Source organism: Triticum urartu, chromosome 6 (genome assembly GCF_003073215.2).
Source record: "Triticum urartu cultivar G1812 chromosome 6, Tu2.1, whole genome shotgun sequence".
In the NCBI taxonomy this organism is placed as follows: Eukaryota; Viridiplantae; Streptophyta; class Magnoliopsida; order Poales; family Poaceae; genus Triticum; species Triticum urartu.
In genome coordinates, this window is record NC_053027.1 from 99,767,847 (window position 1) to 99,790,126 (window position 22,280).

A 22,280-nucleotide genomic window follows, 5' to 3' on the forward strand; every position below is an offset into this window, starting at 1 on the left:
TTTGGCTTGGATTTGCAAATATTTGTTGAATGATGTTAAGTTTCTTTGCTAATTTGGGTTGGTTAGGCTTTCATGGTATGCTAGGGTTAGGGGTATGTGTGTGTGATGTTGGTGTTAGGGTTATGCTAGGGTTATGCTATGGTTAGGGTTATTGTTAAGTGGGGGTTAGGGTTGACCAAGAATTATCGGTTTTGTAGGCATGGCTTCATCCGGTTTCATGACGAGGCCACCGTGTGCTAACCAAGAAGACATGCCGAACAAGTGGGAGGACGCATCTTTGGACAAGGTGAAGGAGAAAGATGCCAACATCCCGCCATGTTGGTGTGGAGATGTTTGCAAGGTGAAGGTATCCACCGACCGAAATAAATCATGGACGGAAGGGCGGAGATATTTTGTATGCCCGAACTATGCTTATGATCGTGCACTTCCAACTAACGCCTATGACCAACCACCGGTAAGCTCAAGAAGTAAAATGTTACTATCAAATGTGTGTCAACACTAACAAAAATTTTGTATGCAGTCACCGCCTCCTCTATGCAAGTACTTCACGTGGATAGATCTTGAAGTGCCAGAAGATGTCAAAAAGGACCAATACCAAGATTGTCTTAGGCGGCAACGGCGGTTCGAAGAATCGTTTCGAAGAGGCTTGGAGGAAGAGCGTCGTCAGAAGGAGAGGATGGAGCGGAAGAAACGAGACGAGGAGAGGGCACGCCAAGCGAAACTTGCTCGTGAGGAGGAGAGGGCAAGAAAGCTTGCAAAGGCTCGCGAGGCGCAAGAGGAGGACTCGGCCCGTGACAAGAAGGGGAAATGGCCTCGCTCTACTCAGTAGGGACTTCGGTTCGGTGCACTCGTCGTGAACTTGTGAGGGCATGTAAGATGTTGGTGAACTATTTTCTAGGGCAAGCTACCATTTGTCATTTGTAATGAATGTGTCGTGAACCATGTCGTAGTTCGAATTGTCTTAAGTTATGAACTCGTCGGCATAAAATTTTTGTTTGTTCAAATTGTTGTGATGATGCAGTCATTGTAAGTATTATGATGTTCTGGTGAAATGAATGTGCTGTCAACTCTGTTTTTGCAGTAAACAACCGTGCAATGCCCAGAACAAAGGCGCTGCACTATAACTTGGTAATTTTCGTGGATTGTTAGTGCTCAAAGCCTTCTGTGGCCCTATGGGCAGCCATGGCCAGTTAAGCAGCGCCTATGGGACGGGCGCTGCACTGTGAGGTGCAGCGCCTAGGCTTTGGGCGCTGCATAGTACAGTGCAGCGCCTGACTGTCAGGCGCTGCAGTGCTGTTAACTGCCAAACTGCAGAAATAGATTCCATTTTGGCAAATACAAATACTGAACAATTCAACTGAACAAAGACAACATCATTTAGGACAAATACTGAACAAAGACAACTAATAATTTGAACATCACATCTTTTAGGACAACACAAATACCACAATAGTAAGAGTTCACCAACATATAACATAACCCAACAAGTTCATCAACCTAACGAAACGGCTACAAGAGAGCACTTCCATAGTAACAAACACTAATGCCTTCCGCACATGTTCCTGGTGCCACGCCTGCAGGCAATCTTCTTCTTCCTGGATGGACGAGCCTCCTCTTCCTGCACTTCCTCCTCCGCCTCCGCCTCCGCCTCATGATCCAAGCTAGCCATCCGCGAGGTCCCTACGACCACCTTTGGGTTGCCTCTGTTGTCAAAGTCGTTGGGCGTGTACCAGCGTCTGGGCTGCCTAGGCTTGAACACATATGGGGACCGAAGTTGAGCGTCCGCCAAAGTCATGTCATCATCAAGCTCATCGCCCTATCACACAATCAAACAATATGGTGAAGACCGACGTCGTAATCAAGTGAGAATCACATCTAAAGGATTATTCATACCTCTTGGGTGGCCGCACCCTCATCATCCTGATAAGCATATGAGGAACTCACATCGTCCCTCTGATGGTGAGATGAGGGGTCTGATGGTGTACCAGACCTAGAGGCAGATGGTTCATCAATTTCGGGATCACGGCAACCGAGAAGATTCGATAACCGCCTTAACTTCCTGGCCTGACACTGTAACATGAACAAGTGTGGAAGATATGAAACTCCGCAACATAGACTACCTCTCATAGTGAATGCGATTTGTACCTTGAGGAATGCTCGTAGTGGACCATCATCATTGCCTTTTCCAACCGGTGTTTCCTCCAGAATAGACTGGCTCTCATCAGCTGCTTTCTTGATCTCAGTGCGTTGCGGATGAGAAAGAATGAACACGTTAGCCATTCAAACATGTGTAATACGGCCAACGGGAAAGTAAAGAAGAAACACTTTACCACATAGTTAATCACCGGCACAGCAGGGACTCCGTGCCCTACCCTGACATCTCTGTTGTACTTCCCCTTTGATAGATCCTCAAAGTTTACGGGTTCTTCAAGAATATCCTCATTATATGCCGGCGGGCATATCTCAACTCGAGTATTTTCAAGAAGCCATCGTATGTAGTTATCAAAAGCAAGTGGACTATGCTCACGAAGCTTGGCGCGTGCACTGCTACGAGCTTCCTCCACACAAAGCTGGAAGCGGGTAACATACGAAGCATGATGCTTGTCCCAGTCCTTTATCTTCCGCTGCCTTCTCCTGTCCAACCTGCATGGTACAAAACCAAACATTAGCAAAATCAAGGAGTGACGATGCTTAGTCAATACGGTTCATGTTGTCTTACCTATGAAGTGCTTTGTCCGTATCCACCCATTCCAGCGGGTGAGGCTGGAACAGACCAAACTGACGAGACACGCGATGTGGCAAATGAAACTCAACAACCCAGTTGCATATCAGTGGGCACCGCATACGCCAGAGATCCCTATCCCGCAAGCACATCGGGTTGATGGTAAACTCCGGGGTGTACCCAAGTCTGTCATCGGCGCCATATGGCTGCCATTCCACCTATGAAATAGGGCAACAATGCAAAATTGGTGAATTTTTTTAGGCAAACATGAGAAATGACTGAAGTAATGACCTCATTACCTGCTCAGGCGTAATCGTGTCCAACTCGGCAACGTACTTCTGGTACATGAGATTGACATCGTTTGTCATCTCAGAAACCACATCCCACTTGTAAGCCCAAGTGGGGCGCCGTAATTCGTCATCTTCATCTTCATACCAAGGATTAAACCTGACGCTCTTCGGGCGTCCAACAGGCAGACGCTCCCAGCTCCATACAGAAAGTAGAAGCATATTACCACCAATGCCTGCACTATCTGTGATCCTGCAACACGCATCGTCCAGCTGCATATGAAAGAAAAACAATGTTAACTTGACAGCAAGCTTGCATTGCTAATGAAGAAATGAGTTGATCACAAAACAGACCAACTACCTATCGGTACAAGTAGGCAAGAGTAGCTGAACCCCAGCTCCATTTGCTATCGAAGACGGTCAACGCCTTCAGCCACATCCATGGAGCGTTCTTGCCAGTGGAGTCAGGAAACAAAGTCCTCGACACAACATACCACATGTAGACACGAGCATGTGTCTGGATCACGTCATCAGTGGCATCCGGAGGGCACGTCGCAAAGTGAGTTTGAATCCACGTGAAAGCAGCTCCGGATGCTTTCCTTTCCTTCTTCTTCTTCTCTTCTCCCTCCTCTACATCAGCCTCAGCCTCGGTAGGAGCCATACCGATAAGAGCAATCATCTGCTCGCGCCACCCATCAGAATCGGTGCTCATACAGAGAGACATCCCGTCGATAGCAAGACCGGTGATCAACGAGACATCCTCGAGCGTCACGGTCATCTCCCCAGTCCGAAGATGGAAACTATGCGTCTCCGACCTCCACCGATCAGCAAGAGCGGACACCAGTGGAGCGTTCAGATTCGGCGTGGACCGGCTGACCAACTGAATCCACAGGAGTAGTCCTGCCTGCTTGATGTACGGTGTGTACCTCTCATCGTAAGGCATGGCAGGACGAGAGACCCCGTGATACCGAATCTTCAAAGGTTCAAGCTTCTGCAAAAAACAAGTAATGACAAATCTTAGGGCATGTAAATTTCAACTTAAGGCAAAATATTTAGATTACTCGTTATTACCATCTCCTTCTCGCGCATCATGTAGGCCCGGTGTTTCGTGTCGTAGACATCGTCGAGAAGCCAAACCATCCTTACAAAGTTCAAACAATAAACATATATGAGTTCATCTTCATCTCAAATATCGGTATACACTAAACATCTAACATGTGTTCAATTACAAAATCTCAACATCTCCTTCTCACACAATGAATATGTCATATGTGTTCAAATAAACTCAACATCTAATATTTCAAATAAAATCAACATCTAATATATATCTAAAAAACAGATCATATATCTCTACAAAACTCAACATCTCATTGTTATCTATATAAATAGTCATCTCATATATATATATATATATATATATAAACAAAACAATCTAGGGTTTCACTAACAAGAACTATATATTATGAACTAAGCAACAACACTACGGTACTACCACTATGACTACACATCCTAAATCAAGCAAATCAAGGGTTCCATCAAATCTTGGACAAATCTCTAAAATGGCAACAAATTTACGGAGGAAAAGAAAGGAAACAGAGGAGTTTAAGCGCCCAAGAGCTAGGCGCTGCACATTACAAGTGTGGCGCCTAAGTCTGAGGCGCTGCAATGCTGTCTGTGGGGCCGCAACTGAACCAGGGCTGCCACGCTGGCACGAGGTGCGACGTCCAATAGAGAGGCGCTGCATAGTAGTGTGTGGTGCCTAGCTGTCGGGCGCCACACAAAAGAGTCAACAGAGTGGAATTTTTTCGGAACGAAGTCAGTTTGTGATTTAATTTGGACCTGAGGTCAAATATGTGATTTCTGCCACGAACATGTTCCCCCGTCGCCGAGATCGCCCGCGGAAGAGGCCAAACCCAATGGAGGCGAGGGCAGCGAAGGCCACCTCGGCGACGTCCTTCTCCAAGCCCCCGCCGCTGGCGCTCCCGAAGACGGCGCAGTTCTTCTTCCGACACCTCCCGGGCCACAGCCGCGGTGGCGCCAGCGTCGTCCCCCACGCGGAGTGGGTGAGGAAGACCGCTCTGAGGGACTCCATCCACGACGCCTACCTGCGCGCCCTCGCGGCTCCCTTTCAACGGCCCCCACGGCGTGCCGACGGTGCCGTCCCTCCTGCCCGCGCTCCTAGCCGGCGGCCACTGCTTCGGGCCCCTCCCCGACGGCGCCTCCAACGTCATCGTCAACACGGTTTGGCTCTACGCCGCCTCCCCCCCAGCCCGCTTCGCCGCCGCCGACACCGTTGTCGATGTCGTCGACATCGATGACATCAAGCACAGATCCTTCCACGGCCTCAATCGCGTGGTCCACGATGCCGATCGGAACTATGACTACTACTACGCTGCCGCTGCTGCCGCGAAGCACCCCAACTGCGAGGCCTTCGCCGCATTCGCGCAGTCGGGGGTTGCCACAAGCCCCGCCGTCACAGAGCTGCTCGCCGGTGGCAGCAGCGCCCATCTTTCCGCCGAGGATGTCGAGCGGCTGGCCGTCCTACTCGTTCGACCCTCAGCTCCTCCGCTCGACTCTTGCCTGGTGCCAGAGCCCCAGTTCCCGGCGGAGAGGGAGGAGTACATCAGAGCCGGGCAACGATGGAGACGGAAGCTGGCTAACATGGCGATTCAGCACTGGAGCCGCACCATTGGGGTCAGTCCCTTTATCCAACAATAATCACATCTTCATACGCCTATTTTATTTCCTGGCCATTGGTGCTAATCGTCAAGTCGTCATTGCTATGTACTGCAAATTTCTTCCTCCCAAGGGGCCAGAGCTACAGCTCCATGTTGTTTGTGACGCCAGTGTTGACAGCCATGGTTACCAACATATCAACTTCATGGCCTCTGCAAGAGATAATCCGGCGGCCATACAACTCTTCTTTGCGGAATATGCAAGAAAAATGGGGGTCGTGCTTTGCTGCCCTGTCCAAGACTCCGTCTCTCTAAGCGGTAAGCAGTATACTCTCATAATCAGAGTACCTACTCCCTCCGTACTTATGTTAGTGAGCAAAATCTTAGCTCTCTTTGGTAGAGAACGAATAATACCACTACTATATTTAATCATCTCAGGAGTGTGTGAGGATCAGTCGAACGATGCTACAACGTAACTCATTCGTGCTTTTCGATGATGATATTTAAGTTTGGATCTATTCTTGATAATAGCACAAACACATATTTAAGTTAGTGTCCTTTTTTAAAAAATTGTTTGGATTGCTTACCACATGTGTCATGTGGCTATTTAAGTTAAGAGTCTGTTTGGCCTAATAAAGGGCTATTCCTTGACAAGACAATGATTTCATTTTTCTTTTTAGCTGCTAGTCAGGGCTTTACATGCTTTCGATATACTACCTCCGTTTCAGTTTATAAGTCCTACGCGTATATCTAGGTTGTCAATTTTATTACCCTAATATAAACTATATAACAAAAAATTATATTGTTTAAAAATAGAACATCTTGAAGTTTATATTGGTATATTTTTTTGTAATATATGACATGTATTAGGTTGGTCAAATTGACGACCTAGGGGTACGCGCGCACGCCCTGTAAACTGAGAGAGAGGTAGTAATCAAATTGGGTATATTTTACAACCATTTAAACCCCACCATCACCTTCCTGCCCTTACCCCTCGCCCTTGAACCCGGTGAAATGCTACAGAATTAAGGAGCTAGTTAATGCACGTGCCCTAAGTTTGCTAACTGTTTGTGTGTAATATATCATGTTTATCAGTACTCCATGCAGTTATGCATACTGATTATCTGAAACACTTTTTATGTCATGATGCTAGTCTCAGATTGGACATGTTTATACTTTTATCAGGTCACTGCGATCTTTGTGAGAGTCTTCATCAAAGGCTTATCCACCCATCTTTTGGAGCATACAATTTCCGCAGTCCCCTTGATGCTACCTCGGGTATAATTGACTTTGATGTTGCGAATCTGCTGGACATCAAATATGCTCGGCACCTTTGGGGTTCGAGGCACATGGACCGTGTTTTTTACCCTTATGATGATTTTCATTCCAGCGCTGAATGGAAGTGGGATTTCATGGTAATTCGGTAGTTCAATTGCAATGCGAAGTTGCTTTTATGTACCTGTAAGCACAAAAAGGCGAGTGCATGGAGACATCTGAAGATGGATGTATGTGTTGAGATCATCATGGAATGCAGGCAAAAAAGTAGGAGCAAAAAGTAGATAGGAGACGCAAGATGTAGAATTGCAGGGCGTGTTGGAGTTGGAGTCTACCAAACCCTGGTGGGTTTAGTTTAAGAAGGGAGAAAATGTATTTGTACTATGCATGTTTTGTAGATAGCCTCGTTAAAACATGTGTGGAGAAACTTTGGAAATACTCGAACAAGATAAAAGGAGTATAATCCTATCTTTTGGCCAGATGTACTTTCTCCCCTTAATTCAGCATTCCATTAAGTATTCTCATTCAAATTTTCGAAGCTTCGATTGTGAACAAGGAGTGACTTGTTCAATAGAGATCTACTAGATTATCACATGACGTTCATGCATTTGCAATGCAAGATCACAGGAGAACTCGGGGATGACATGCTTGATGCTTCATGAGTCAATTTCACATAGCCTACGCGCATATGTGCAACGTATGCTTGATAACATTCCTAGATAATTGCTGGTGTTTGATGGACATCGAACACACATGATGCCCACACGTGGTACTCCATTCTCTTGAGCTATACACATTACGTGTTTAGGATAAAAAGAACACACATTGTAACGATCAACTCAAAGACATAAAAATAGTAGTATTAATTATAACACAACGAGTCTTTCTCTTTGGCTATGCGCCCGTGGCTTGAGAGCTCGGTAGCACCAAGTTATGTGAGTGTTTCTTGTAACATATTTATGCCTTCTATATAAGAATATGGCACGTTCTTGATATGCTCTTGAAAAAAGAAGTGCGTGAGCGCTAAATATGCCATTCTAAACTTGCTCGTGACAGAGGATTCTTTGGTCTTGTTTGTAATTTTACTTCTTGATCAGTATTTCTTGATGCAAAACTAGCGTTTTGCTCTTTTTTTCTTTCCAATCTCGCTAGTTCGGTATATACACGACTTGTAGTTTGATCCTTTCAATATAAATGAGACATGTATTACCATGCAACAAAAAAAATGATGCCGGAAACCCTCTTAAAAATTACTTGTTCAGTTGTTCACAAGTGTCATTTTGTCTGATCGAGACCACGCCACATTTACAACGGTGCATCAAAATGCCAAAGCGCACACAATAGACCAACCCATCTGATCGAAGTACAAGGAACCAAACTGGAAAGCCGTTTCCCTGACCGACTAGTTCGCCTTCTTCGCGGTCGGTGGCGCCCCGCAGAAGGCCTCCCGGTTGGCGGCGGCGCCGCCGCGCACGACGTAGTGGCCGAGCGACGGCGTGCCGGTCCCCTCCACGCGGTTCTCGTCGCAGAGGAACTCCCGCGCGCACAGGCTCTCCACCTCCCGCTCGTAGTCGTGCACCAGCACGTCCGTGACCGTCCCCTTGGTCCGCGCCATCACCGCCGCCGAGAAGATGGCCGCCATCCTCCCCGGCGAGCCCTCGGCGTACCCGTGCGGCCCGTCGACGAGGATGACGTCCCAGGCGACGTCGTAGAGCTGGTTGGGCAGGTCGCCGATGGCGAGGCGGCAGTCGGAGAAGAGCAGGTTCTGGACGGGGCGGCAATCGGCGCGGCGGGACGCGCGCGCGGCGTCGAGGAGGTCCGGGAGCTCGCGCACGGCGGTGGCGTAGGCGACGTCGTACGCCTCCAGCCCGCCGTGGGCGCCCTCCATGTGGGCCACGTAGAAGGGGTTCTCGTCCAGGAACACCGTCCGCCCGCCGTGGTTCAGCACGCGCCACAGCGGCGTCTCCGCGCCGAGGCCGAACACCAGCAGGTTGCAGGGCGCGCGCCGCCGCAGCACCGACGCGATCGCGCGCACGTCCTCCTCCGGCATGCTCACCGTCGAGTTCGCCCCTGCCGCCGCCGCGTACCGCACCAGCGCGTCGAACACGTACGCCGGCAGCGCCCCTCCGCCCGCCGAGGCGCCGCCGACGGCGCTGCCCGCGCCGGCGCCGGCCGCGAACGTGACCCGCGGCGACGCCGCCCCGGACGGCGCGCGCGCCGTGGAGAAGACCGTGAGCAGGGACGCGCAGGTGAAGAGCGCGAGGAACGCGACGAGCCAGAAGCGGCGCCAGGAGATGGACGCGGCCGTCGCCGGCGACGCCGCCCCGTTCCCGTACTTGCTCGACGGCTGGCGGACGAGGAGCAGCTTCGTCCCGGACATCGCCTTCATCTCTCCCTACCCGGCCCGCGTAACCAACCAAACCAATGAGCAGAGCAGGCAGCTGGAGTGGCTGGTGCTCGAGTTCTTGTGCCCCTGTGTTTCTCACACCATTTATGCGTGTGATCTTGCGCTCCGGGTGAAGAGCAATGGTGTTAATACAAGAAGGGACGGGGATGGAGAGAATGGCTCACCGTACCAGAATGACATCTCAGCCTTTCAGAGCGTGAGAGTTGTTGGCCGGGGAATGCAGGTTTGGATGTGATGGCAGACAAGCCAAGCTAAGCTTAATTAATCAAGCAAAGTAGAATAAGACGAAGTTTATTTCTTTTGGGAAATAAATGAATAAGCGTTTGATCAGTAGTTGGCATGTTTGGCGAGAATGCAATCTAGGTGAAAATTCACTTCGCTGCAGGTTTGCTTCGGAGTGGCTCAAATTCCGGTAGGTTTGGATGGGCACTCCTTTGATTTGGACGCTGGAACTTTCTCCTTCAGAATATGAACACTCATATCCCCACCATCCAAAACTTTCAGCGTGGAACGCAGATTGAGCTGCGATCAACCCCGGGCAGGCTACCAAATTTCTTGGGCAATGTCACCTTATGTTTCTTCTTTTTTCCGTGTGGTATATGGAACACATCACGGCAATGTGCCATTAACCCGATGACAGAGGATCATCAGTAATTACCTGAACAGATACAGGAGATGGATCCAGATTTTGGTACTTTGATTGAAGACGGGCAGCTTTCTGGCCATCAGACTCAGATATCAAACGAAAGAAGGTTGCAGATACAACTATCATATTTGGTGAGAAAATTGTTGAACAAGGCTGAACCTCCTTTGACAAGGGTGACGCAAAAGGAGACTGGCCACTTGGGATTCAAGCGACTCACAGTCTCACAGATGTGGCATGCAGGAACTAACGTTTGTAGATGGGAGGTGGCTGTCGGTCTATTCCCTCCGTTGCCTTCGAGTGAAGCCTCGGCAAAAGCACTGGCATGAAACACGCACCGACATGTTCAAGACCTAGACTGTTTCGTGGTAACCGGAGCTCATTCAAAATTTCAAACGAAGAACTTGTATATGTTTACTGCTAGCAATAATCTAGCAGGCACATGCATTGGGTAAAAAGAAAGTGAAACAATACTGAAAAGTAATGTAGCAGGTAGTGACAACAGAGTTCCATCTTCTTATAGATCTGCCCATGGATACCAACTCCCGGTGTCCGAATCAGCAGATCATAATTAAAAGGGACAGAACATCAGTTAACTAACTTTCCATAGAGTATACGCCGTCTAATGATGGACGGAAGATTTTCCTCACCAGACTATGAGGATTTCGACAACCTCGAGCAAATAACAGAGGATCATATCAGGATTTACCATACCACCAGCAAAAAGGTGCCATAATAACACAGCAAGGCACAATGAAGCGTCGATTCCAGTTCATAATGCTCTAGGTTGTCTATGTATTTGCTTCGGTGAACAGGAGATGTATCTCTGGCATCCCTGCAGTAGAGAAGCGGTAACCCGGAAAAGAGAGCAGGTTCTACAAAATATCATGCACATCATGATCACCGTCTGGGGTGAGCACCCATATACAGTAGCAAGGATTTATCACCAGGATCATGCCGCCCCGCACCAGTAGGCCAGGTGCTCATCTTTGCGTGACGTGCTGAAGAGCCCACCACATTTCAAGCAAATGAAGCTGCTGCCATCGTTGAAGGCGTCCAGGATAATCTGCTTCCTTCCACACTCAGCAAGTATGCAGGCCTCATCAGAGTTCAACGCCGTAACAGGGTCAGAACCAGGTGCTAGTGGATTAGGGTTTGATGACTGAGCCTCTGCTATAGCACACTGTGCGAGCAAAGAAGCGAGCTCATCAATGTTGGGAGCAGGCTGCGATCTCTGCCTGTAGAGGTCACGTGCACGGTTCAGAGTCTGGATGAGAGCCTGTTCACCACCTTGAGATCTTATGGCCAAGAGTACCTGCATAATATTCCAGAGTTCAGTTCCTTGGCAGAACTAGGAAATGTGAAATTTATGGCAAAGGGATCATCAGAATAATCACAACCAAGTATAGTTGCTTGGGAAATCTGGAATACCAGGAACGATCAACATCTTCAAGGGCATCAGGCCCATCTCTACAGATGCAGGAAAAAAATTCGGAGAGGAATTGCAGTGGCTTCTTCATCGAGCTAAGACAAAGAAATATAGCTCCCTGGCAGTGGGTTGAGCCTTTCGCTAACTCAGTTGCTTGTTGTTGTAACCTTAGTTTTCCTTTTCTGAATTTTTATTTTGTTTTTATCTTCGTACAGCAAAATATAACCCAAAAATATACATACGCACATTAGAAAGACCCTAATATTTTAGTAAAAAATAATTGCCGCCAAGAAACGTTGCCAATTTGGAAGCTTACTATATTTGCATCCCCCACAGAGCTTTTCTTTTAACAGACACACAACATTATTTTCATTGACGTATACAAGTTAAGAAGCAGATTGCAAACCTCATCAAAATTCACTTATTAGTGCCGCACTTAAGGGAAAATTGATCTTATACCACTAAGAAAATTGCCCTTTTCCAAAATACCACTCATTCATGTATCCTTGACAAAACAATACTAGTTCCGTCCTCCACTACTCAATTGCAATAGATTTCACCATTTTCCCCCTGGCATAACCCTCTTCCACTGTTCCACATCTGCTCCCCACAGCCTTCTTCCCCTTCTTCTCATTCACCGGTCTTTATCCCTTTCTATTTCTGCTATTTCTTACCTCCCCCAGGGCTGCTTCTTCTCCTTCCCACCATTGCTACAACCAAATCGTGTTTGACTAGGGAATAGGAACTGGGCATCGACCAGTTAGCTAGTGGCGTGAAGACGATTGCGCAACCTAGCCCACCGCTCGCGTTTGAGCCTTGGCTCCGCTGGGTATGTGCCAACATTTCTTAACAAAAGACCAGAGGGGCTAGTCCCTATTGGTACTTTATTTTACTAAGGAAAGACTCCGGACAAAGGAATGAAAGAAATAACACAATAGGAAAGCAGCTGTTAATGCCAATGAGTATCGGTGGTCGGAATCAATTTGCACATGTTGAATTCCAGTCACATATAAGAGTAACAGGAAATGCTAGTGAGTATTGCAGCATTGCTGCAAACGCCATTGTGTAGGATTCACAGCACTCAAGTCCTGACGAAGACTGCACATTCCTCATTTGGATCATCTTAGGAAAGGTCTATTCTACACATAAGACAGGAAATCATATATGTCCAATGCAAACATGGCTTGAACATCCTAATGCTACACAGAATACTAGCGTATTTAGTAAGGTTGGGCCAGTACTAAATTAGCACAATGACTGAGCGGTTTCACCAAGGTATCAAATCCTAACTTGTTGACTTCTCATTCGTGCCTTTTGTACCCATATTTTTTGGCTTCACTATAAATGGTTAAAGCGCATCTCCATATGTTAAGCATTGCAATCCACCTTTGCCAGTGTGACCTCACGACAGCTCAATAGTTTAAACAACGCAGATTCACACCTCTTTTTGAAAGGTCAGGTGGGGTGGGGGGCGATTAGCCCACCTGAACTGTTTTTCCATTAAGACATTGAGCCCGGAAATAACGGCCAGGCAGGGGAGAGGTGACCGAGCAACCATAGTTCAAAAAAGCGCTAAGCGTTAATTGCGCGTTTGCCACCTCCTTGCGCTTTTCAGACCAAAGCGCATGCTTATGCGCAGATTAAGCGCGGTTATGCACTAGGCGTTTTGCTATCGCCTAGAGCCTAGCCGCGCCTTTTTTAACTATGCCGAGCACACAACCCAAACAACAGCAAAACTAGCAGATACAAACTTAACCATCTAATAAAGGCTAGAGGATGAGGAAAATAATCCCTGTTCAAAAGTTCAAGCATGCTTGGCTGAAGTTGTACACTCACTTTGGGTGGAGTGTTGGTGTTCATTCTCGGAAAATATGAATTCGTAAAACCCTTGTTAAGAAACAAACTTTATATAAATACTTAAATGGTAGGTCTCTAAACATCCCCATTTCTCAACTCAATCGAAGAAGGTAATTATTTGGGGTTCCCCATTACTACCAGAAAATGAAAGAAAAGAAGGTAAGGAACTAGCATACCAACTAAGGGGGAACAGAAAGATCAGAAACAGGACTGTGCAGGCACAATCAAATCATCAGAAAAACACACTGTATGAAACTAAAACCAAGTCTAACAATTACCCTAAGAAAATTACTAAATCTAGCTACACAACTGTGGCAAACTCAAACACTTCGAAAATAATTAATTACCCCCTCCGATCCATAGTAATTGTTGTACTAAATCAGCGACAATTAATATGGATCAGAGGGAGTAGTAAAACTAGCTTCACGACTGCGCGGGAAACTCAAAACTCTTTAAGATTTTTTAATCAAAAACTATTGTAACTGTGTGGGATGAGGAATTCACTCGAATCTACATTGTGGCATGGCAATTACAATCGGAAATGAAATCTTGACAAGGATTACCAAAACAGATTTGTAAGGCTACAATGCATCTGTGCTACTTCCCCACTTTGCAAGCTCAATCCTTATACGTTTGTAAACACCATCCCTAGAGCTTACTCAGTGTGCTAATGGAAACCCATTAGTAAATAGCAAATTGAAATACTGATAGGTGTGAGATATGTACGAGCCTACGAGCACTCAACATAGTGGAAGCATCTCCCTGTGTGTGCATCACTTCATAAACTTCCTCCCTTTTACCTCTCAAGGAGGGGAAACATGAGAATAACCACTGCTAGCCTAAGGGGGGAATATAGCCGAAAAGAACAGGTGCGCAGTTAGGGGGGCACCACCCGAACACCTAAACATCTTCTGGCACGAATCATACCTAACAAACCCTAAACCTCAAAGCCTAGAACCCTAGGACCTAGAGCGAATCACAACACCTAACCCCTGTTTTGTCGCTCCGCGCGAAATCCCAAGGCGGATTACGCCATGGAGAAGACGATCCAAAGCGAAACTGAAACCAGAGAAAACCCACCGCGTCCGTTCTAATCGCGTGATCAGCCTATGGCGGGTGCGAACCTCGCGGATTTCCCGTTCCGGCACGCACGGCGAGGGTCGAGACGCGACGAAGCGCAGGAAATGGAGGCGGAGCGGAAGAGGGGATGTGAGGGCAGAGAGAGTGAGGCGAGGGTTCTCACCGCCTGCAGCGCGAGGGACGGCTGGCCCTCCTGGAGCAGCCCGCGGGCGCGGGACAGCATGCTCCACCCATCTCCGGCCGCCGCTGCCTGCGGCGGCGGCGGAGGCTGCTCGGGCTGGGGCTGGAGCGGATGCTCCGCGGGCTCCATCTCGACGTCGGACGGGTCCATCGGCGGCGCCTCCCGATCGACTGCGTGCTCTCGTACGTGCTCCGCCGCCGCGAGGTGCACGGCGTCGCGGGGTGGTGCCTGGTAACTGCGGGCGACGGCTGCTCTGCGGCTGCGGTGCCACGCCTCCAGATGCTTCCAGGTGGTGCGTGCCTCCTCGGGCAGTCGGGGGCGGCCTGGTATTCGGTTTCTAAAAGAATAGACGCACGAGAAGGAAATCCTTCGAAATTTTACGGGTTGGTCCCCAATTTTCCCCTGTATTTATTTAGCTGTTTTATCCTTTTATTTTGGGGAGGTCCTTTTGAAAGATCTGCCGCCTCGCGAGCCACTGAATTTTATATAAGACGACCGTCAAATTTAGCTGCCAACTTTGTAACATGGATGATGTTGGGCTTGAACGTTTGCAATTGCAACCCAGTTCATATTGCAGAACTTTTGCAACAGCGGTATCGTTATAAATTTTTTTTTGCAACAAAGATCTCGTTGTAGATTTTTTTTCCAACAGAGCTAATGTTGCAGTTTTTTGTCTTCATCTTTACATAGGCGTTATGTAAGAGAGTTTTGCAACATCAACAATGTAGCAACAGTGAGGATGTTGCAAGAAAAAAATCACTGTTGGATATTCGCAGTGATCTCCTGTCAAACAGTGATGAGGGAGTAGTGACGCCGCCCGTCCCCTCCATGGCACCGCCGCCGGCGACCGCCGCAGCTCCGCCATGTCGCCTCGCCTCCTCTCCAGCGCGGTGGGCCCATTGTGTGCAGTCGACGTGCGTGGTGGAAGCGGATGGCAAAGGCGGCCATCGTACTCGACCCCAGCTGCAACCTCGCTGCCATCCTCCTCTCCGGTGAGGTGGGCCGTTGCCGGCGACACGCATCTCTCGCTCGGTGTTGCGGGGATGAGGAAGCTACCGCTTCGCCTTCGTCTTCTGGGGTCTGCAACAGACCAATTATTGCGGTGGTAAAATTGCAATAACGGGCTAGTTGCAAAACTAGTGGTGGTGGCCCATGAAGCATGTGATGTGCAGGGAAGGTGGCAGACACGAGAGCTGCGATCCATCGGGTGATTTCAAGCGCTTTCCTTATTTTGCCGGACAGAGTACTACCTCTAGGATTATTAGTCTCCGTCGTATTTTGGGTCAAAGGTTGACCACATATTTGACTAGAAAAATGTCAAGGCATGTCACAAAAAATTATGTTGCTGGATTCGTATTTGAATGTAGTTTTCAAGGATATTATATTTGTTGCATACAACATATATTTTATTAGTTAAAATAATGGTCAAAATATGACTCGAAATAGATTTAAAATGAATTAAGTTGAATTTCCAGAAAACCTATGGAGAGGCCACGACGGTGGCGTATTTCCAGAATATGTTTTCACTTGAAAACGATTCGGGCATCGGGCGAGAGGCTGCCGGGTGGGGTCGAGCTGCAGGTTTATAAGAGGAAGAGAGAGAAGCAGGGAGGCAATGGCTTATCGATGGTCGCCCGCCGACGAGGAGGCCGAGCGGTGAGACGACGGAGATGGACCAGGCGCTCGACGGCGAGCACGCCCGTACTCGCAGCCCATCGAATGCTGGTCGGACGGCGTCGGCCGCGTCCTCTTCGACGATGTTGACGTATAAATGTATTGCCTAGTCTCTTCCATCAAATCGGTCTTTTGGTTGCATTAGCTACAACATGCACTTGTACATGGTATCAGAGCCAAGAGGTCTTCAGTTAAAAACTAGGTTGGCTCAATGAAATTGCAGCACACTTTTGATCCATGTTTAGGCCCGAGGGAGCCACACGTGAGGGGGAGTGTTGACATATAAATGTATTGTCTAGTCTCTTCCGTTAGATCGGTCTTTTGGTTGGATTGGCTAGAGCATGCACTTCTACAGGCGGTGGTGGCCCTCGGTGGTCATCGGAGTCACCCGTCCAGGCATGAATTCGGAGCTTGGAGGACGGCATCGACACCGGGAGAGAAAGGGGAGCTCAAGGGTATCCTTGGCTCATCCGGATGTGCACCAGAGCAAGCTGGCCATGGCAGAGGCCGAGTGGTGGAGCTCATGCCGGAGAGGAGGAAGGAGGGCTTCTCTGGCTGGGTTGAGTGGCTCTGGGGTCGATTGAGTGAGGGGGAGGATGATTGGTGAGGAGAGGCGGGCTCGAGAGGGGCTTAAATATTCAGGGGAAGATGCCTGAGGTCGCGAGCCACCATGGAGATCCTGCCGAAGCTCTGGTGAGGTTGGGTACGCGTGGGCGCACGGGAGGGCTTGGGTGGTGGTGAGAGAGGTTAGTGAGATGCCAACGACGTAGGCGAGGCGTAGGAGGGCAGACGCGGGGAGGACAAGGGTTGTCGGCTACTCGGGCCGCACTGTTCCTCCATGACCGTGGGCGGCTCAGGTCTGACAAGTGCGCTGTAGGAGGGAAGAAAGGTCCAGAGGGCTAGGTGGACGAAGGATAAGGGTGGTCGGCACCAGGGACGCGCGGGGGCGGATGAGGAGAGTGAGCCCGAGGGGAAACGACGTGCAGAGCGCGGCCAACGGTATGCCAACCGCGTGGTCACCGCGGTGCATGTCACTCCAAGGGCATGTAGGCTTGTCAAAAGATGTCTGGCATGAAGACCCTACCTACTGGAGCTCCACTATGGTCATGTATCGACCAAAGTAGCTTTGTGTTGATCAGTAGCATCATCAACAGTTTCTGGTCAGAAACTTGGACTAGATGATGTGGTCAAATGGATAATTGAATGGTCTGGAAAGGTTGTCACAGAGTCATGAGGTAGGAAGCAATATGGGCTGGAGAAATTTGAGATAATTACGACAAGTTTTGGAGGTAGTTGCTTCACAACTCACAAACTATGCCAAAAACTAGGTTTTGAAGCTGCACTCACATGGAGTATTGGGTTGAGATGAAATTTGGTGTAGGATGATGATTTAGGCATAGTGAGGCCCTGATACAATTTCATGGCTTTTGGAAATACCTAGATGGTAGTTCCTTCACAGAGGTCCTCTCAAGACAGAATCTTGAGAGAATTATTGCGAAATATTGGCTAGATGAATTGATCTCAAATTTTGTGGATGGAAGTCATATAGTGGGATCACGATCTTGAAAAAAATTAAGAAATTGTGAAGCAATATAAAATATAATTGCTTCACAAACTGAAAATGTGACCAGAAGCAATAATTGGATGGTGTGCTCACCATGAACATGTAAGTTTGAATATTTTTACATGTGCAAGGTCTAGGTGAGTTAAGGTATTTATAAGAATTTATTGGGAATTTTTGGAAAGACAGAAATATAAGATGCCTCACAAACTAGGGCAAATAGGGTTATTCCTTTAATAGAAAAATGAATATTTCCAAGAAATAAAGATTAGGGTTGGGCTAGTATGGAAAATATGGTCTTGGGAAAGATTTGAGAGTGATAAACTAGTTGGGAGAAGAAAAGGAGATGGTCTTCTCAGGTTTCAAGTCCACAGAGCCAGTCCAAAAGAAAAGAAAAGGGCCAAAAATTGGGGTGTCACATCTCCTCTGCTTGCTCCTTGTCCACGACCCGCTTCTCCTCCTCCTCCTCCCCTGAGAGATGCACCTAGTCCGTCCACAGGGGAAGCAACATGGCAACGGGAAGCGAAGTGGAGGATGTGGGTGGCGGTGAGAAAAATGAAGGTTATGGACAGGATGTGTATGGCAACCGGAAAGTGGAGTATTGAAACACGGCGACAATGATTTTATAGTCGTGGGCAGTGAAAAAACATGGCAGGAATGACCGTGGGCACTTGAGATGCAACGACATGGGTGTTTAGCCGTGTGCGCCATTAACAGAGGAGTGCCATACAGACAACATGCACCATTGGCAGAGGAGTGCTATACAGACGACAATGTTTGGCCATTTTTGGATGATGCTATGGATCTAACACCATGCATGGCTAGGAGCAAGTGTGACACGGCCGCAGGATAAGATCCGCCGAACCGGGTAGTCTTAACCGCAGTGTGCTAGTGGAAAGTCCAAAAGACTGTTCCCATCCCTGTCAGGCAGCGCTTCCCATTATAAACCACCCAAAACACCACTCAGGTAGCAAGGTGGGACTAAACCTGCCCGTAATGGGAGTATCATAGGTAGTATCATGCATGCCAACTAAGCACTTTTGATAAGGTGGCATAAAATTAAATGAAGAAAAAGATGATTGAGTATCATATCATGATACCGTATCATATTAAATGATGTGCTACTTTGTGTCATGCATGGTAATAAATATAGCCCTCTATGATACCAACATATGATACTCCCTCCGGTCCTTTTTAGTTCGCATATAAGATTTGTCTGAAGTAAAGCCTCATAAAGTTTGACCAACTTTATAGAAAAAATGCCAACATTCACAATGTGAAATCAATACCAGTTTACCCATCATGACTTAAAGTTTCATATTGTATAACTTTAGCATGGTAGATGTTAATATTTTTTCATATAAATATGGTCAAACTTTGAGTAGTTGGACTTCATACAATTCTTATATGCAGAGTAAAAAGGACCGGAGAAAGTACTATGCATTACGGATATATTATCACACTAGTATCATATGCATGATACTAGTATATGATACACCCCCATTACAACCAACCTAAACAGCAGCCCAGGCTGCGGTGAAAAATCACAAAACTGGCCCTTTGGCCAAAGTTCAGCACAAAATGGTCTTATTTTGAAAATATTTCATAAAATGGCCCTAACCGCATGACGCCCGCACCCGGGGCGCCATGCTAGATAACATAACGCCTTGGTCAATGGCGCCGTGCGCGTCGGCACTGACTGCCACGTCGGCTTGGCCTTGGGCCCATGACGCCTCGGCCCAGGGCGCTGTGGGTTGTACCACGACGCCCCGCCTCGGGGCGCCATACCCCTTCACTACATCGCCGCCCGAGCCCCTCTGCTCTCTGTTCTTTCTTTCTCTCCTCTCTCTGTTCTTTCCCCACTCCATGGCGCCCCTCAAATCGCCCCTCCCTATCCCCACTCAAGAGCTGCGGATCTGAGCCGAAGATCGGTGGATCCGGTTGCCCTTTGAATCCTCAAGGTATTCTCCTCCCTTTCCCCTCTTTCTATTGGTTGAAATCTCTCCATTTGATTGTTTTGGATGAAACCCTACTTCATCCTTTTGTTGAAATGAATAGTGGTTTTTGGTGTGATAATGTAGGGATTAGTGTGATTTAGGATATGTATGGCTTACGATATGTATGATATAGGATTATTATGAAAGTGCTATGAATTTGGTTAGGATATGTATGCACATATATATGGTGTATGGAAGGATTAGTGCAAATACATGGTGTATTATGTTGTAGAAAATTATATGCACATATATGGTGTATGGAAGAAGAATTAGTGTAGAAATTTTGCACATGTATGTATGTTTTTGCACTAGTGCAGATATTTGTAAATGAGAACGGGGCTTACCATATACATTTGTAATTTGCAGGATGGCTTCTCTTATCCATCCATCGTATGATCAATTGCATCATGCACGGTTCATGGCAGATGAAGGAAGGGTTTTTGATCAGCTTTACCTGAGGTCCGGTTCGGTTCATGACAAGATGAAGTATGACGAGCGATACACGGAGTATATCCGGAAGACCGAGCTTCTCCCTTTCATCTCACTCGTGTCTTGTTCGATGCCGAAGATGAACCCTTGTGCGATCACGGCACTCGTTGACCGATGGCGCCCTGAGACACATACTTTTCACTTCTATGCTGGGGAGATGACTGTCACTTTGCAGGATGTTTCTCTGATCACTGGACTTCCCATCAAAGGAGAGCCTATTTGTTTTAGCACAGATTATGATGGATGGCGTGAGATTATGGTTGGACGCATAGGGAGGGAGCCAGGGGTACAGGGGAAGTCCGCCGGTGCAAGTTATCATTGGATTGCTGAACACTTTGGGGAATGCATGGCTAATGCGGACGATGAAACAGTGCAGCAGTATACCAGGGCATACTTGTGGAATGTAGTTAGCCGGACTCTTTTCTCTGATGACACTGGCATGAATGCTTCCTTTATGTGGCCTAAGTTGTTTGCTGGGTGGGAGCATGGACTCAATTGGGGTACGGCGGCGTTGGCTTATTTGTATCGTCAGGTAAGTAGTTTTGCTTATAATATTGTGTTCACCATGTAGAAATTTTCTCTAGTTTGTAATGGCATATTTCTTGTTTGTGTGTAGCTGGACGAGGCGTGCCGTAGGGGCAAGAATCCAACAAACGTTGTAGAGTCAAAGGAAGCCAACATCGGTGGTCCGATGCTTCTATTATCGATCTGGAATTGGGAGCTGTCGGTGTCAAAACCGGCGGATCTCGGGTAGGGGGTCCCGAACTGTGCGTCTAAGGCGGATGGTAACAGGAGGCAGGGGACACGATGTTTTACCCAGGTTCGGGCCCTCTTGATGGAGGTAAAACCCTACATCCTGCTTGATTGTTCTTGATAATATGAGTAGTACAAGAGTTGATCTACCACGAGATCAGATAGGCTAAACCCTAGAAGCTAGCCTATGGTATGATTGTATGTTGTCCTACGGACTAAAACCCTCCGGTTTATATAGACACCGGAGGGGGCTAGGGTTACACAAGGTCGGTTACAAAGGAGGAGATATACATATCCGTATTTCCTAGCTTGCCTTCCACACCAAGTAGAGTCCCATCCGGACACGGGACGAAGTCTTCAATCTTGTATCTTCATAGTCCAACAGTCCGGCCAAAGGATATAATCCGGCTGTCCAGATACCCCCTAATCCAGGACTCCCTCAGTGGCCCCCGAACCAGGCTTCAATGACGATGAGTCCGACGCGCAGTATTGTCTTCGCCATTGCAAGGCGGGTTCTTCTCCAAATTCCAAACGTTTGTTAAGCAGTGTCCGGCCCCATAAATGTTGGACCTCTTGGCTTCTGCGCCCAATAAGGGCTATCTTCCACGCATCGAATGAATACGAGGAGCCAGGGCGTTTTTACATTCGCCCCCCTAGCCAGATAAATAAATTGTCTATTAAAGGGATGGGGATTCTTAGATCCAATCCATATCATCCTCCCCCAGCGAGAATCCGTCGGAGCGCGCTTCGGAAAAATCCACTCCAGCATGGCTGACCTCCGCAGCTCCTCCTCCCGCCCCGTAGCCCTAAGCCCGATGATTGGGAGAGGTGTTCTGTCCCACATAGTCGATTAGTCAAACTGTAGACTAAGGGATTTCTCCCTCGAGCGTATATGGTTCCCGTCCGAGCCGGGCTCGCCACCTACAATGGCGGGGAGCAAGCAGAGAGCTTCCCCAGCCCCTCTACGGGGGAGCGGGTATGCCTTGTTCCTTACTTATTAAGGGGACTCGGATTTCCAATTCATCCGTTCCTCCGCGGGCTCCTGGAGTTTTACGGCCTCCAACTGCATAATTTCACCCCTGCTTCCATATTACACATCGCCGGCTATGTTGCCCTCTGCGAGTTATTCCTGGGCTGCGAGGCTCATTTCAAGCTGTGGAAAAGGTTATTTTGCCTTGTCCCCCGCACACAAGAGGGGTCACTTTATCAAGTGGGCGGAGCCGAAATATGGTGCATTGCCGAAACCGGAT

General features: G+C 48.0%; 5 protein-coding genes and 1 pseudogene across 5 annotated transcripts; 2 read left to right on the plus strand and 4 right to left on the minus strand.

Moving 5' to 3' along the window:
• The first annotated feature begins 225 nt into the window (after positions 1-225).
• On the plus strand, positions 226-1,013 carry LOC125512108 (ensconsin-like). The gene is made up of 2 exons (XM_048677174.1): positions 226-454; positions 521-1,013. Exons 1-2 carry the CDS (start codon positions 251-253, stop codon positions 827-829), a joined length of 513 nt encoding a protein of 170 aa, XP_048533131.1. The 5' UTR covers positions 226-250; the 3' UTR covers positions 830-1,013.
• A 527-nt stretch (positions 1,014-1,540) lies between these two features.
• On the minus strand, positions 1,541-3,090 carry LOC125516627. Its single transcript, XM_048681997.1, has 6 exons — positions 3,022-3,090; positions 2,720-2,940; positions 2,346-2,643; positions 2,146-2,238; positions 1,894-2,070; positions 1,541-1,816 (listed from the first exon to the last, which is right to left on the minus strand). Exons 1-6 carry the CDS (start codon positions 3,088-3,090, stop codon positions 1,541-1,543), a joined length of 1,134 nt encoding a protein of 377 aa, XP_048537954.1.
• On the minus strand, positions 3,087-4,182 carry LOC125516628 (protein MAIN-LIKE 2-like). The gene is made up of 3 exons (XM_048681998.1): positions 4,081-4,182; positions 3,381-4,000; positions 3,087-3,282 (listed from the first exon to the last, which is right to left on the minus strand). Exons 1-3 carry the CDS (start codon positions 4,147-4,149, stop codon positions 3,087-3,089), a joined length of 885 nt encoding a protein of 294 aa, XP_048537955.1. The 5' UTR covers positions 4,150-4,182.
• Positions 4,183-4,880: 698 nt separating this feature from the next.
• Positions 4,881-7,321, plus strand: LOC125517446 (annotated as a pseudogene).
• Positions 7,322-8,171: 850 nt separating this feature from the next.
• Positions 8,172-9,621, minus strand: LOC125515871 (protein IRX15-LIKE-like). Its single transcript, XM_048681363.1, has one exon. The coding sequence runs from the start codon at positions 9,346-9,348 to the stop codon at positions 8,362-8,364; it is 987 nt and encodes a 328-aa protein (XP_048537320.1). The 5' UTR covers positions 9,349-9,621; the 3' UTR covers positions 8,172-8,361.
• An 862-nt stretch (positions 9,622-10,483) lies between these two features.
• Positions 10,484-14,892, minus strand: LOC125515872. Its single transcript, XM_048681364.1, has 2 exons — positions 14,539-14,892; positions 10,484-11,324 (listed from the first exon to the last, which is right to left on the minus strand). Exons 1-2 carry the CDS (start codon positions 14,704-14,706, stop codon positions 10,962-10,964), a joined length of 531 nt encoding a protein of 176 aa, XP_048537321.1. The 5' UTR covers positions 14,707-14,892; the 3' UTR covers positions 10,484-10,961.
• Between the last annotated feature and the right edge of the window lie 7,388 nt (positions 14,893-22,280).